This window comes from Lissotriton vulgaris, unplaced genomic scaffold, assembly GCF_964263255.1.
Source record: "Lissotriton vulgaris unplaced genomic scaffold, aLisVul1.2 SCAFFOLD_3927, whole genome shotgun sequence".
Taxonomy (NCBI): domain Eukaryota; kingdom Metazoa; phylum Chordata; class Amphibia; order Caudata; family Salamandridae; genus Lissotriton; species Lissotriton vulgaris.
Window position 1 is genome coordinate 76,138 of NW_028246271.1, and position 17,682 is coordinate 93,819.

The window sequence follows — 17,682 nt, forward strand, 5'->3', positions numbered from 1 at the left end:
AGTATTTGGCATAATTAGCTGGCCCTCGCTCAGGCTGTTGTGCTAACTTTTCTTGTGTCTGTGCATTTGTTTTGATTGTACTGCTCACTCGACGCATTTGTAATTGCTGCCCCTGTCTGCCTTTCCCTTTGACCCTCCATTTTGGTGTTGGTATCCTCTGGCCCGCCCCTCATCCACACTACCGCCTCCCTGCTGCCCCTCCCACCCACGTTTACCGAGCCTTCCACTCCCCCGGCCAAACTGTGACCACCTGGACTTGCTTCAGAACGGTCGCTCCCTCTCGCTCCTCCTGATCTGCAGCTGAAACGCTCCGTGATAACGCATCCCTGGTATCGTTTCTTGTGATTACTACAGCACTGTTTGTTTACTGAGCTCCATAGCATCGTAGCGCTTTTTCATGCATAACGCCGCTGTTAGTATTTGGCATAATTAGCGCGACCTCGCTCAGGCTGTTGTGCTAACTTTTCTTGTGTCTGTGCATTTGTTTTGATGTACTGCTCACTCGACGCATTTGTAATTGCTGCCCCTGTCTGCCTTTCCCTTTGACCCTCCATTTTGGTGTTGGTATCCCCTGGCCCGCCCCTCATCCACACTACCGCCTCCCTGCTGCCCCTCCCACCCACGTTTACCGAGCCTTCCACTCCCCCGGCCAAACTGTGACCACCTGGACTTGCTTCAGAACGGTCGCTCCCTCTCGCTCCTCCTGATCTGCAGCTGAAACGCTCCGTGATAACGCATCCCTGGTATCGTTTCTTGTGATTACTACAGCACTGTTTGTTTACTGAGCTCCATAGCATCGTAGCGCTTTTTCACGCATAGCGCCGCTGTTAGTATTCGGCATAATTAGCGCGACCTCGCTCAGGCTGTTGTGCTAACTTTTCTTGTGTCTGTGCATTTGTTTTGATTGTACTGCTCACTCTACGCATTTGTAATTGCTGCCCCTGTCTGCCTTTCCCTTTGACCCTCCATTTTGGTGTTGGTATCCTCTGGCCCGCCCCTCATCCACACTACCGCCTCCCTGCTGCCCCTCCCACCCACGTTTACCGAGCCTTCCACTCCCCCGGCCAAACTGTGACCACCTGGACTTGCTTCAGAACGGTCGCTCCCTCTCGCTCCTCCTGATCTGCATCTGAAACGCTCCGTGATAACGCATCCCTGGTATCGTTTCTTGTGATTACTACAGCACTGTTTGTTTACTGAGCTCCATAGCATCGTAGCGCTTTTTCACGCATAGCGCCGCTGTTAGTATTTGGCATAATTAGCGCGACCTCGCTCAGGCTGTTGTGCTAACTTTTCTTGTGTCTGTGAATTTGTTTTGATTGTACTGCTCACTCGACGCATTTGTAATTGCTGCCCCTGTCTGCCTTTCCCTTTGACCCTCCATTTTGGTGTTGGTATCCCCTGGCCCGCCCCTCATCCACACTACCGCCTCCCTGCTGCCCCTCCCACGCTCCGCCCCCTCCACTGTCCATTTATGTCAGATGGGCCCACGCGCAGCGTCCACGTGCAGCGGCCGCGCCAAAGGTGCGCCAAAGGTAAGCCCGTCTACGCCCGTCGCGCCTGGACCGCCCCCAGCGCCAGACCCCCTGGCCCCTGTACCCCCCACCCCACCCGCATCTCATACGACGCCTCCACCCTCTTAGCCCTAAACCCCGGCCGACTCCCCAACTGCGTCCAAGCCGCTTCCGGACACATCCATGGACCCTTCGCTTGCTACTCCTGCAAGTTCGACGGCACCAAGAACGACTTCTCATCCACGAACACAAAACAAATATCTGACACCAACCACCTACAATGCATCCTGCTAAACACTCGCTCAATCCACAGGCACGCCATCGACCTCTGGAATCTACTAGACACCATCTCTCCAGACGTCGCCTTCCTAACAGAAACATGGATGAACGCCACATCAGCCCCAGACATCACCATTGCCATCCCGGAAGGCTATAAGATCATCCGTAAGGACCGTACCGACCAAACAGGAGGAGGCATCGCTATCGTCCATAAGAAATCCATCCACATCTCAACCAGCTCAGACGTCAATCTCGCCAACACTGAACACCTTCACTTCCAGATCCACATCGACCCCAAGACCACACCCTCTACAGGCCACCAGGACCCCGTGCACAATTCAGTGAGGACATCACGGACTTCATCACCCCACACGCCCTCCCCTCCGAGGACTACATTCTTTTGGGAGACCTCAACTTTCACCTTGAAAAGAACAACGACCGCAACACCACCACCCTTCTGGACAACCTCGCCAACCTCGGACTTAAACAACTTGTCACTACCCCCACCCACATCGCAGGTCACACACTCGACCCTATCTTCACCTCCAGCAAACATGTCTCCTTCAGCCACACCACAGCTCTCTTTTGGACGGACCACAGCTGCGTTCACTTTACCTACAACAAGACCACATCCAACAACCATCCTCAACCCACTCTGAGAAGAAACTGGAACAAAATCACCATCGACCAGATCTCCTCATCGCTTCTTCTAAACCCCCCCGCCCACTCCTCAAACCCCGACCAAGCAGCCATTAACCTAACCCAATGGCTATCCAACAGCGCCGACATCCTAGCACCGTTGAAAAAACGTCAAATCAAACTAGGCAGCAAGAAGGCCTCCTGGTTCAACGATGATCTTAAGAAATCCAAGAAACTCTGTCGGTCCCTTGAGAAGGCCTGGAAGAAAGACCCAAACACCAGCACCAAGGACGCTTTCAAAAACGCCACCCGTATACACCACCAACTGATCCGGAATGCCAAGAAAGCCGCTTTCAAGGGCCGACTAGATAGCAACGCCCACAACAGCAAGGAATTATTCAACATCGTCAAGGAATTTACCAGCCCCTCAGCCAACTCCAACGACATCACCCCCTCTCAAGCCCTCTGCGACTCCCTAGCCTCATTCTTCCACAACAAGATTGCAGACATTCACAACAGCTTCGACAACCGACCCGAAGACCAACCCACCCAACCCTCTGCAGGACCCCCACCCCCCTTGAACATCTTCAATGACTGGAACCCAATCTCCACTGAGGACACCATCCGCCTGATGAACTCTATCCACTCAGGATCCCCCACAGACCCATGCCCTCACCACATCTTTAACAAAGTAGACTCCATTATAGCACCACACCTCCGAGACGTCATCAACTGCTCCCTCAACTCCGCCACCTTCCCGGAAAGTTGGAAACATGTCGAACTCAGCGCCCTTCTAAAGAAACCCACAGCTGACCCCACCGAACTCAAAAACTACCGCCCCATCTCGCTCCTTCCATTCCCGGCCAAAGTCATCGAGAAAGCTGTCAACAAACAGCTTGCCGCCTTCCTCGAAACCAACAAATCCCTCGACTCCTCTCAGTCCGGCTTCCGAGCCAAACACAGCACTGAGACCGCACTCATCGCAGCAACAGACGACATTCGAACTCTGCTACACAACGGAGACACAGTTGCCCTCATCCTCCTCGACCTCTCCGCAGCCTTTGACACAGTTTGTCATAGCACCTTAGTACAACGCCTCAGAAACATCGGAATCCAAGGAAAAGCACTGGAATGGATCACCTCGTTCCTTGCCGGAAGAACTCAGAGAGTCCGCCTTCCTCCATTCAAATCAGAAGCTACCGAAGTCATCTGCGGCGTGCCACAAGGATCTTCACTGAGCCCCACCCTCTTCAACGTATACATGAGCCCCCTCGCGGCTATCGCATGCCAACACAACCTCAACATCATCTCCTACGCTGATGACACTCAACTGATACTATCACTCACCAAAGACCCTAACACCGCCAAAACCAACCTACATGAAGGAATAAAAGAAGTAGCCGAGTGGATGAAGTACAGCCGTCTAAAACTGAACTCTGACAAAACTGAAGTCCTTATCCTAGGTACCTCCCCCTCCGCTCCGCCTGGGATGACTCTTGGTGGCCAGAGGCCCTTGGAAAAGCACCCATCCCGACGGACCACGCGCGGAACTTAGGTGTCATCCTGGACTCCTCTCTCTCTATGAACAAACAAGTCAACGCCGTCTCATCTTCTTGCTTCAATATTCTTCGCATGCTCAAAAAAACTTTTCGCTGGATTCCCACCGAAACTAGAAAAACGGTCACCCACGCACTGGTCAAGAGCCGCCTGGACTACGGTAACACCCTATACGCCGGTACCACCGCAAAACTCCAGAAAAAACTCCAACGCATCCAGAACGCCTCAGCCAGACTCATACTAGACATCCCGCGTAAAGACCACATCTCTGGACACCTGAAAAACCTCCACTGGCTCCCCGTTAACAAGAGGATTACTTTCCGCCTCCTAACCCACGCACACAAAGCACTCTACGAACTTGGACCCGAATGCCTCAACTCACGACTTTCCTTCTACACCCCCTCCCACCACCTACGATCCTCCAACCAAGCCCTTGCAACTGTACCTCGCATCAACAAAACCACCATGGGAGGCAGATCCTTCTCCTACCTGGCAGCTAAAACCTGGAACTCACTTCCCACTCACCTTCGCCTCACTCAGAACCACCTTACATTCAGAGAGCAACTTAAAACCTGGATATTCGACAAGTAATTCCCCACCCTTCCTCAAGTGCCTTGAGACCCTCTGGGTATGTAGCGCGCTATATAAATCACTTGACTTGACTTGTAAAATTAAGCACACCTCATGGGTATTCTGTTTGGTTTTTTCCACTATGGCCAGTAAAGTGAAAACCCGTTCCAACAAGGCGAAGGTGAACCCCCCTTCCACCCCTCAGGCGGTCTAACACGACAAAAGTATTCCCCCCCCCCCTTTTCTCCACACAGCCCACCGCAATTGATCGTATGTTGAGGAAAGCTATTGGGGTAGTATCAAGTGAAATAGAGCGCACAGAAAGACGCTTGTCACTTACCCCAATACTTGATCCTCCCACTAGACACCACGAATTAGGGGATGAGGTTATAGCTATCTCCCCACTCACTATCGCAGAGTCATCTGATCTGGATATTACTTGTGCGCAGAGGGGTATTGGTGAAGATAGGGTGGACCCTACGCCCGAAAAAAAAGCAGCAACTAGTAGGAAAAGAAAAACTTGCCCAAAGAAAGTTAGAATTAAGAAAACCAAAAGTAACCCTTCCCCATTTGCACCAGGATATTCGGCAACAGAAATTAGGGATGAGCAGGTGCCCCAGTTGATAGTTCCCCCGAGCTGGATGGCCCAAATGGTCTCAGACTTGAAAACTCATCTAGAAACATTTATTGTCAGTCAGATAAAGCCATTAGCTAGTAGTCTGGACAAAATTCTAAATGAACTAAAGAATAGGGGCAGGGCGCAGGGAATACCCACGGATAATGGCATCACGAATAACCCGATCACTATTGACACTCGTCAAGACCAACAGACGGTCATGCAACCCAGCAGGATCTTGAATCTGCCACCCACGGTCATACTGCCCCCTAGTCTACTAGGCATTTCCCTGCAATCGGACAGGGGTACGGGTCCTGTAGAGGGGGCGCCACGAGCAGGGGTGGGACCTCCAAGGCCATAAATCGAACGGCCAAGCAACCACCCATCCAAATCTGAAGTAGTAGGGGCAAATCAGACTGGGCGGGTGGCCAATACTCCAACTGGTGAAACACTACCAACCATAAATTTACCACTTGAAGCGTGCCCCTATGTAGTAGTACTGGTGGGGGTACCAGACCTGAAGAAAGAGCAGAGTGAGTCATACACCGAACTGAAAAACAAGACCTTATGCTGGTTGAGCCAGAACAGGCCCCTTCTTGGTAGTAAAAATGGGGAAATTCTTCATGTCAGAAGGGTGGGCTGGATTGGCACCAGGAGTAAAGATATAGTGGGCAATTGCATCATAGTGAACTTCAGGGATGCAAGTGTAGTGCAGCACATTTTAACTTGTGGGATGGCGGACCAGGCAAGCAGTATAAGATCCCTGCCATTAGATTATTTTTATCCAAGACAAAATGCCCCCTATGACCTCGCCCACGGTTTTGGGAAATCTAGGGAAGTTCCAAACATACACAAGGCCCGATATCACACCTCGTGTGGCCCTGTGGTAGGAGACTAGGAACTACTCAAATGGTCCAATAGATTTAGCCCATTTATGTCCCTAGATGAAAATGACTGACTGTTAAGGATCCCCTCCAAAATGGAAAAGGCAGTAATAAGAGGAGCTGGGAATACGAAAATGTAGGGATCGCGAGGCATGGGGTGGAGAACGTCGCATAAGGTTGCACCCACAAACTTTTTCCCTATAGAAGAGGCCCATATGACAAGAGGTGGTTGTGGGGAGAAACGCGCGAGTACGTTGGAATACAAGATCAGGCCTGTAGCTGGAGCCACCAGCTGTGAGGGGGAGTCAAGGGACGATTCGTCTCCGCTCGCACTACAGTGCCGAGGGGCTCAAGCAATGACTGGAGGGGTAAACGAGGGGTGGGATATTGGAAGCGTAAGTGTCAAGGGGTTAGTTTGCGACCAACCATCAGAAAGGGAGCTAAAAATAATTTCCTGGAACGTTACCGGCCTAGAAAATTTGACAACATTGAATGGCGGCAATATATAAATAAGTACCAAATAATTCGTTTACAAGAGACCTGGGTGGTGGATAACAGCCCTTTTCACATAACTGGGTATAAATGCTTTTTTGTGCCCGCCCAGAGATTGAGATCAGGAAGAGCAATGGGAGGACTGTCCGTATATGTGGATTTAAATCTGCAAGGAATATGGACTAGCTCATCCTGGATCTCAAATAATCTCCAGGCACTGGGGTTCATGGGCAGGGGGATAAGTTTGATCCTGTTTTTTTTATTTTTTATTTTATTTTTTTATTTGATACTGTTTAACGTATATAATGAAGGATCCCTTAGAGCCAATAATCCCACACCCCAAGAATTAGATCATAGACTTACCCAAGAACTAGCCAAAAGGAAAGGGGCTCTGGAACCCACTATTTTTGTTATGGGTGATTTTAATTGTCATCTATGCCCAATGTTATTACCCCTGAATGTAGATTGGTCCCGTTGTTCAGTCGAGAAAGGCCCCCACTTTAAACATACAGCAGAGGGAATGGTCCTCAGTAGATTACTTAAAACACATGTCCTGGAACACACTATTGACATGATTAGACTGGAGAAGGAGGGAACCCTGGCACCAACCTTCAAAGGGAGAGGGTGCTTGTCTCACATCGACTATATATATTAGCATCCAGGTTATCTAAAAACTGGATCAGATCGGTGGGGATTGAGTATAGCCCATTTAGTGACCATAATCCTCTGGTTTTAGAGTTTATGTGCTTGGGTCGACCTAAGATAGGACTAACGGTAGGGGCCTCTATCAGGGTAACAGAACAACATATGTAATGTATAGAATTAATGTTTGTCCCTCAAATACATACAGGCACAGCAGGACTTGAACACGCAGAGGGCCGAAAATTAAGGAGTTGCATCTAGATGTGGGCCCCAGTTCAACCCTCACACCTCTACAGAATAGATCTTTCACCTCTGTTCCAAACATGTACATAGCTTACAGACCTATTTCAGTCACGAAAGTCTGTTAACTGGCTAAAGGGGGATGAACCTTTGTAAAGGTGACCATGCCACGCACCTTTGGGGTGTGCCCGGTGGGCGATTCTCAAGGCTGCAGGGTTGGTGTGAATCCCATCTGCGATCATGCCATAAAACACTCTTCGCCCCTTTGGGATTCGATCACTTGTCAGCAGTCCCACAATTCCCGGATCACGATGATGGAACTACACGGAGGCAAATTGGAGGAGGCAGTGACGTAATGATTCAGACATTGGACCACCACTATTAAAAAGCTCCAACAGGACAAGAGAATATTTATGTCAGTTTTCAAACACTCACCGGTAACATGGCGTTGAAGAGATGTGTAATAAAGGAGGCTCCATGTTGCACTGCTTCCTCCGCCTGGGCCAGGTTCGCTATTGAGTGACCTGCGGGGCATGAAAAGCATGCATTGGTGATGCAAGAGAGCATGGCATTATTCAGTTACTGTCCAAACAAGATGACAACTCTATCCCACTCTCATATGCCACCAGAACACCACACTAAGCATAGAAATTCAGGGCCTTAACCGATCTGTTCCTCTCAGAAGTTCTGCTTACAGACAGGTGGAACCAGATAGCCTCGCCTCCAATGCAACTATTTTTCTCAAATAGACTGCAATGCAGGTTAAGTAAACTGGATTTTGCCAATCTTCTTAGTTTGATTGAAAAACTAATGTGAAAATACAGCAATGGCAACCCTAAGAATGTACATTCTCAAAAATGGCATAATAAAAAACAATCAGGCTCATCATGCAGCAAAATTGAGGGTCCCAACCGTCCTGTTCCTATCAGGCACAGAATGAGATAGGCATAAGCAGCTCCTCATATAATCTCTGCAGTATAGAAAAGCAAAACCTAGAAACAATCAGCCTCTGTAAATCCCACCTCCCCTTGTACAGGTACACAAAATCCCAAGGCCTAAATTTCAGAGCACAACCAGTCTCCAGCAGGCAAATGTGTAGATAAACAAAAATCGAGATGCTAGCCTCACCCAAAGTCCTACAAACAGATGCACAAGGGAAAAAAACGAGTTGTGTCCACTCCAACATGTACCATTTAGATGTAGGCGGTCACAAACGAGACACACTATTGTGCAGACAAGTGATACTGGTTCCCATTAGCCTGCTATTCAAAGACAGACCACTGTATAGAAACTTTAAATTCAGGTTTCAGACTAGACCATTCATCACAGACATTAAGGAAGACATTCTGTACAATGAGAAGATTTTTCATTGAAAATTATAAAGATTCTAAATTCACTAGATACCATTTTACCACTGATGGTCACTGCAGACACCATGCGTACATCCACCAAACAAATGCTCATATTCAACACATCCTCACCTAGTGAGACGCAGATCCCACGCTTGGCCAGTTCAGCAATCACCTCATTGCTTCTCTGAATCTCTGGTGCTAGAGTCACGATACTCACACCCTCAAGACTACCATAAGTAGCCAACAGGTCTTGAAAGCCCCGGTTCTCAAAGGTACGCAGACAATGCTCAGGGTGCGCTCCCTTCTTTTCCCTGCTGATAAATGGCCCCTCGAGGTGGGTTCCTGACACAGGTTCAGATGGTAAGGAGAGACAAGCAGAAGGAAAAAAAATCATTAAGTATAATAATAGTAAAAGCAGAAGGTCCAGATATTCAGTTCTGCCTGGAGTGCTGGACTGGGGACAAAAGTGGATAGTGCTGCGAAAGGATGCTGGACTGCAGAAGAGAAGACGCCTCCGTATAGATTTAAATACCTGTTTATATGGGACCTCTTGGACTCCCTTAAGTTTGACTTTTGATTGCCACTTATATAGTACATACCATCTGCTACTGGGAAAATATTTTTCCATCCCATCCAAATTGAGTATTCGGGCCAAGAAGACGGCTTTTTGTAGACATTTCAAACAACATTTTTTTTTTTAAAGAAGTTTACAATTCTGCTTTTCGAAAGCTAAGTATACAACTTCTATTTGCACATATATGTGAAATAGGCTCATAGGGCTGTGAGAAAGAGTGTTCGATTTTGACGTGAGTTGTGGCCAAATTACCTCAGTAGCAGACAGGCAGCTCAACAAGGAAAAACAGATTTCTTCAATTAGGAATACTTGCCTCACCTTTCACCAACAAACCTGTATGAAAGGACAGTGGGTCTCAAATGTGTCACAATTTATTAGAGTAGTAAAGAGAAATTAAGAATCTCACAGTATTCACTAACCACGTGTAGCTCAAAATAGAATTATTATTTAGCCATTAAAGACTGTACAAGTGAAAAAAAGCAGAGTTTCCATGAATCCTTCCAGAACCTTAAATCAAATGGGTAGCTGTAGCCAGTAAGACATGATCGAGTCTGGAGAGGAATAAAAACTGCAGTGGTGAAGAATGAAGTAAGTTGATGAAAGGTGTACATTTGAATCAGTCATGGGAGCAGTCAGGCAGCTTCAAATTGGTTACAAGTTGTAGAAATTACCATTAAGAGCCGAGGCGTCAAGACTCCATATGTAGCTGTTAGACCGCGTCACATTCAATTTCAAATCCCTGTCTAATCTTCCTTTCCAACATGTTGAGAATATGGTTCGGGTTAAAAAATTTGAGGCAGAGTAGTGAAGGTCAAGGTACATTGAGCCAGATAGTTATCTACGAGTCAGTAGGTTTTAGCCTCAATATGCGTTGATCTTCAGGCTGTTTATCTGCTCTAAGGGCGATGAGACACGTGGAGGTAGACGCTGCAGTCTAGGGTAGGGGGCTAAAGAAACCCGTACATTGTTTAGATGTGTTTCAGGTCTCCTTTCACTTGCACCTAGGGATGCAATCCTTATCGGCTTCATTTCTTAGTGAGCATGAGATGGCATCAAATGATAATGAGGTATCATGGACCTGATCCTGATCCTTTCTCACTGTATACCTTCAACATCCTGATAAGATGCGTCCAATAAATGGCGTGGTATGATAGCCGCAAGCTGTCTTCCTTCCTCCTTTTACTTCTGATTTCACCTATGGTGTTTCCACAAAGGACTCTGAGGTTACCCAGTCTATCCAATATCTAGATCCAGCCTCTGATTTTCCTCATCCAATCCCATGGCTTTCATTTTTACTGTAATGGTAATGACATCCATACCCAATGGATAAAGCTCAATTATGAACAAGCATTTACAATGCAACGGTTTCGCCTTTGCAAAAGTTAGAGCTATTGGCATTGTAAATGAAATTGTTTTTATTTATGTGTTGGTTTTGAAAACAGATAAATAAATGGCATTGTCATTTACATTGCCAATAGCTTCTTCTCTCGCAAATGTGAGACCTATTGTACCCTACTGGACGAGCTCAGCAGACAGCAATTACTTGCAGACGAGTTCTATAACACAACAGTGACACTGCTAAATCCAGCGCTTCACAATAGAAACAGAAATGATACATGAGAAGATTACGAGTGAACAAATTACAAAAGCAGACGTTAAGTTACATGAGGCAAAAGTGACAATTGTGAGCAAACAAAATACACGAGGTAGCAAAAGGTACATTACATGAGGAATATACGAACTCGAAAGTTTCAAACCGGCATCCCGGAGCGGCCACGTCCGCTGGTTGAAGACGGCAGAAGGGAGACACAAGAGAGAGGCCATGCCTTAACGGTACAACTGTGAGAGCAGAGGAAGAAGCAAACACATGAGTCAGAGTCTTAGCGACTAAGCGAGCCAAGCCAGCGCGTAACAGATGAAGCGGAGAGAGAGCACAGCCGGGCATGGCCAGCACCAGGTTTTTATCATCCACGTCCTGTCGTCTCATGGAGCGACATCCTCCCTGCCGGCACTCGCCTTTGGCGGGAGCAGTTGGTCGCACTCCGTGCAGCGCCACTTGTTCCCTCTGTAGTACAACCAGCCCATCAGTAGCTTACTCTGAAGTCGAGGATCTTCAAAGACTGTTGTCAGACATAAAAAAAACCTCCAGAGGTGGGGAGGGAGGGTGACTAACTCAAGGAATAAAAAAGGCGCCTATAAACAGTAAGGAGCTTGAAAATTTAAAGAAAAAAAATAAGACTGGGGAAAGAAAAAGAAGTCAAACAGCTCTAGATCAGAGAAGAAGTGGTAATCTATTTTCTGGCTACACACAGGGCACCTTTGAGGTAGTGTTGTCTCTTTGTCCTAGATCTTCCTCCTACCCTTCCGCGCTCTCTCTTTGTACCAAGAAAAAAAAGTTCGAGCTATTGGCATTGTAAATGACAAAATTTTTATTTTTGTGCTGGTTTTGAAAATAGATAAATAAATGGCATTGTCATTTACAATGCCAATCTCTCGCAAATGCCACACACAAACACACAGACCCACACCCACACACAGCCACACACACACACACAGCCACACAGACACACACACAGCCACACACACAGCCACACAGCCACAGCCACACACACACACACACAGTCACACACACACAGCCACACCCCCCCGCACACACAGGACGGGGCTGGACGGGAGGTACACACAGCCAAACACCCCCGCACACACAGGACGGGGCTGGACGGGAGTTTTGAAGGCAGGACCCACACTCCAAATATTGTTACAGCAGCTTTGCTCCAGGGACACCAATGACAAGAACAACATCAGACTGTAGACAAAGAAGTTTAAAAAACAAGACAAGAGATGCACTTCCATGAAACCAGAATCTGGACCAACATCCCTACTACCATCAGGACTTCCCCAGTTCTAATCCAATAAAGGAAAAAGCTGAAGACATGCCTCTTTAACCCCTTTGCTGCGGCGGTTATTCTGCCGCAGCGCTAAGGGGGAGGCAGGGCCACGCGGCGCTCCTGTACTCGTGATGGAACCGCTCCGTCACGGCCCGCGGGTGAGCTGTGCTTGTGACGGAACGGTTCCGTCACGGCCCCGCTTGCTCTTTAGAACATCAGCGCAGGCGCGGCGAGCGGGCCGTGACGGAACCGTTCCGTCACCAGCACAACCCACCCGAGGCTCGTGACAGAACGGTTCCGTCACGAGCATGGGAGGGGTTAAGACGACTATATGACAATGCAGTTACATTCCGCTCATGCTTATGGAAACAAAACAAGCTATCCACCAATCACTAGTTCATTCTGTCTTTTGCCTATGACCCTCCCCAACACACAGGGTCAGACTGAGAGAAAAACTAGACATGAGCTCCAAAATAAAATTAGCCCTCAGGACTATATTTGCAAATGAGGCCATTTTTGAATTTCGAAAGATCTGCTGTAAAGGTGCTTTGCATGCAGTTGTGCTTGCTTAAGGCAATGCTTGCAGTACTATCAGGGAAATCAACAGTAAAATCTTGCTCACCTTAACAGAAACAGGTACACAAATGCTTAAAATAATAGGCCCACACATTGACTTTCAGACCATACTTTCGGGTACTGCTAGATTGCCCCATAGGCCAGTGCAACCCTACCTGCACTCCGCCATCTTTCTGGTAGATTTGCAGTTTACAAATAGGACATCTTTAGAAACTGTGAACACTAAAGTGTTTCAAAGGAACGGCGAGATGCCGCACTGGGCCCTTCATTGTGAGCACTGAAAAAATTATATGAACCATTGCACAGGTTAGTGGGTTCTGCACTGTGAGTACTGAAGCATTTTAAAGCTCCATTGCACGTGGGCACCTGAAGGTTTCATAGGAGTCTTGGAGTTGGTACAGTCCAATTTCGTCTGCGATGTGAAGCACTGCATACGTAAAAAAAAAAAACATGAAACAGGACAGGAGTTCACGCATTTTCTCGGCACCTAAGTGCTTCCTAGATTTCTTGAGACGCTGCAGACACTCCTAAATGATGGTCATCGTGGAAGCGTCCATGAGTCGTGAGCACTAAAGTGCTTTTTAAGAGTGTTGAAAGAGGTCGGTGACCCCTGCATTACGGACACTGTGGAAGTGCCCCAGCATTGTGAGCACGACTAGAGCGTATCACAGGACCAATGCGTCAGTCCAGGGGTCCTCACGTTGTAAATACTCAAGGAGCCTTGGGACAAGTCATGAAGTGCCGCGTCGTAAGCAGTAGCCCGTAGTCTCTGGATTTACAGCCGCCTCCATGAGTCCAGGCTCCGTATATTGCAGCAAGTCCCAAAACGAGGCAACCAGGCGGTAGTGTCTTCAAGGCACTGGAAACGCCACTCGGCGATGCCGCAGCCCCTCCGGCTCGCGCTCAGCGACTGGGGGAATGAAAGCACCTATGCATCATCCATAAGAAAAATAAACAGCCACACAATGCTGGCGCTGCCCGGCCATGATGCTCGTGGGGAACGGGCTCCCGTCCCGACTCTGCAAACACAGACAGCAGGAAACAAAACACATCCAGGAGACAGGGCTGGGGAGCAGGCCCCGGGGTCAGCGTGAAACCAGAGGCGGGGAGGTCTCCTGAGCTCCGGGGAGGCATAGAGACTCAGAGGGGGTAAGGAGCAATACATGGGGGCACGGAGGAGGTGGGAGAGGGGAAAGTGAGAGAAAGAAGGATGGAAAGGCTTGGGTATGAGAGAGAGTAATGGGAAAGGGACGGAGGGCGAGACGCAGTGCTTAATTTGTAAAATTTGAAGTGCAGGTGCTCAAATCTTTGCCGGAGGCCACACCTACTTTTCATTGGTCCCACCCACTTCCTCCATTGGCTCCACCCACTTCCTCTATTAGCTCCACCCACATCCTCAACTGGCACTGCGTAAAGTCAAATGAATTGTAACAAGAGAGCCTGCCTTCCTCATAGTAAGGTTTTGATAGGAGGTTCTCCTGCCCTGTGAAAATTTTGAAAAAGATTAAATCAAAAGTGCATCTAAAGCACAATTTTGGAATAAATTAGATAAAATCACTAATGCATTGAAAAGGGACAATTCCAGTGCTCCATGTGCTGATTTGGGGAAAGGACAATACTGGGGAATCAGGGGTCAAAGAGCAATGGCCCTTTTCCGGGAATTCCTAAAATTTCCTCTTGGAAAGAGGCAGCAGATATTCCTGTAAAACAAAGTCCAGAAGGAGGTCCGTGCAGAAGACGCCCTGCCCCAGCCCTACGAGGAGTGGCTTCTCCACATAAGAAAAGATACGGTCGGCGGTTGGGCGGGGTGTTACATTTTGGGTTTTCATTTTTACTTCATAATGCACAGGCGGGGAAGGAGCTGCAGGAAATGAGGTTGAGGTGGTCTGACATCGCTCCAAGCCTCTTAACCCCTGCCGGGCAGGGCTCAGCCGGGAGTTAGACAGAGAGGGCGCCTGTTACTGAGATGGTTAGATGCGTCAGAGGACAATCCTCTTAGACCAGGTTCACCAAATGATCCATGTCGCCGGGACACTAGTTTTTTTTTTGGTTCCAATTGGTGCACCTGAAAACAGCTGAGATGGCATAGCCCTCGGAATGGTGGAGGGGATACGTCGACACAGTGAAGAAGCGAGAGGGGTCGGGGACCCTGGCCAGGCCCTACAGGGCGCTGCTATATATTAAATAAAGGTGTTCCTAGTCGTCGCCTCTTACTTATTACACAGCTGCAATAAAGAGGTAGCTGCCACTAACAGCAGAGAACTGTCCTGGGTCTGATTCACTATATATATATATATATATATATATATATATATATATATATATATATATATATATATATATATATATATATATATATATATATATATATATATATATATATATATATATATATATATATATATATATATATATATATATATATATATATATATATATATATATATATATATATATATATATATATATATATATATATATATATATATATATATATATATATATATATATATATATATATATATATATATATATATATATATATATATATATATATATATATATATATATATATATATATATATATATATATATATATATATATATATATATATATATATCAGATCTCTCAAGTACTTTGAGCCTCATGGCTTTTGGTCTTTATTTCGCTGCTGGGGTTTTGTAAGTGTCTTTTGGGCTCTGCCCTCCACCCCCATATCATCCCCAAATACTCTGTGGATGTTCAATATAAGGTAATTATTTAGATCTTCTTATAAAGTGGTGCGTGCATTCTGAAGCATATTTATGCTTGTTAGTGTCATAATATTTTTCCAATAGAGTTTCATAATCATGTTTACGATTCGGATACCTAGTTATAGGATGTTTCTTTGGGGAACAGCGAGTGTAAGCCAAAGGGTTTCCGCTTTGGTTTAGCCCGGACTACACCAGTGCCAGTCCAGTGCTGACTGAGTGTCAATATTTCCTGCACTCCAGCTGCCACATAAATGTGACATATGTATTTGTGATTACACTGTCACTTCTTTACACTGCATACGTGATTACTGCTGCCTCATGCAGCTGTGAGAAGTGTTCATTAGCCCATTACAAAGAATGACTTCCATCAAATATTGTTATTGCATTTATGTAGCGCTTACTCATCATTTGTACTACACTACCACACGGTGACCGGCTGGCCCTGCCTCAAGTCACGTGGTGTTGCTGACTGTTGCATTGCATCAGTGATGCCACACTCTTACTGCCCCCAGAGATCATAACGATGTAAACTCCGTCCGTGGGTACTTCAGAGACCAAAACACCAGAGACTCTGAGCCTGAAACCTTTAAAATAACACACCCCTAGGGGCCCTAAACCACCAAACACTTGAAACCGTCAGCGCTGTACAAAGAAAGTAGAATACCAAAATGCTGCAGTATACAGAGCAGAAATGTAAAACAGACCTTAAAGTATAAGGGTCCGGCCAGCCCAAAACCTTAACCACATCATTCGGCGAATGTGCAATCTGAAAAAAATCCACGCACAGCCCCAACCAAACCTAACCCAACCCCCGCACCCCTGACACCGAACTAACGGCCGCCATAGCCACACCAGTCAACGATCAAAATATCAGTCAAAAAAATGTAAGAATATTCATTTCATTTCACGAGATTCATTCATGGTTATGATCATTCATGTTCATTGAGGCGCGCCCACAACACACTTCGCGCTGGGATGAGTGGATGGGATCGGAATTGGGAAGGGGACAGGACAGCAGTGACTGGGACAGAGACCAGACTATACATTGAGTGGGACCTGGACGTGTCACGTGGCCGTGGGACTCTGTGCTCTGCCAGCTTTATTAACTGTGACTGCTGTACTATTAGGCCTGCCTGTCTCCACTGACTCAGCCAGGGACTAGGGCACAGGTCAGGCTGAGGTTCAGAGGCGCGCCCGCCCAGGCCCCAACACACTTCACGAACTGACTGGGACTGAGTTGGAGATGGCATGGCTCGGACGAGAGACTGCCGGGCACCGGGGACAGTGACAGGGACCAGTTGAGTGGGACGTGGGTGGGTGGCCGTGGAACTCGGGACTGAGACTCTCTCTGTGAACTGCAGGCTCCGCAGCTTAATTAACTGTCTGGTGAAGGGCTTGCTTGCTTGCCCCTGCCAGAAGTCCCTGTCTCACCTGGTGCAGCTGTTTCCAGACCAACTAAAGGCTCACAACGTCGTCCGGCCTGGCCGTTTAACGACAATCACAAGATGCGGCCGACCAGCCTTGGTGCGGCGGGTATGCTGGGGCGGGACTGATTGAGGCGAATGCGTGCGCAATCAAAACTGCCACAGACTGAAAAAAAATCTGCGCAGTGCGGAGTGCGCACGCTGCCGCAGCCACGCTCAGCCCCAACCCCCCGAGAACCAAAATCCAGCCCTGCCCAGTGTCCCGCGGCCCACCCACTGGGACAGGGGTGACACTGCATCAATATTCCAGCCGCGAGTGAGAGGAGAACAGAAAGTACAGAGTTGCAGACATACAGTGTCTCCAGAGTCCAGTCAGGAGTCGGACGAGAAATACAACACTTGAGTTTGTCCCGTAGCGTCGCGATAGTGAAGCAACTTTTACGTGCACGTTGCACCAGAGTGTGTAGACCCAGCCCTGGTAATTAGGTGCCGGTGCTTAGCACCGGCAAGCACCGGCACGCCGAGACGGAGGGGATATTGAGGAGGAAACATGGAAAGGAGTCCTAGTGTGACGTAACTGGTGCTCAGGAGAGTGTGGAGTGATGTGGAGAAGAATTGAATGAAGTGATGGAAATGGCTGACCCGAGCAGGAGGGGCGCGTGCGAATGAAGGGCTGATGGA

The 17,682-nt window shown here is 47.7% G+C and overlaps 1 protein-coding gene across 1 annotated transcript in view; it reads right to left on the reverse strand.

Annotated features, from left to right (window-relative positions):
* Positions 1-6,836: 6,836 nt before the first annotated feature.
* AMDHD2 (amidohydrolase domain containing 2) overlaps positions 6,837-17,682 on the reverse strand; it is a 111,903-nt gene continuing 101,057 nt past the window's right edge. The window contains exons 6-8 of the mRNA XM_086949326.1: positions 8,915-9,127; positions 7,869-7,957; positions 6,837-7,753 (exon numbers count right to left, since the gene is read on the reverse strand). Of these exons, the coding sequence (XP_086805452.1) occupies positions 7,541-7,753; positions 7,869-7,957; positions 8,915-9,127 (515 nt within the window). The 3' untranslated portion in view covers positions 6,837-7,540. The remainder of the gene's footprint in view (positions 7,754-7,868; positions 7,958-8,914; positions 9,128-17,682) is intronic.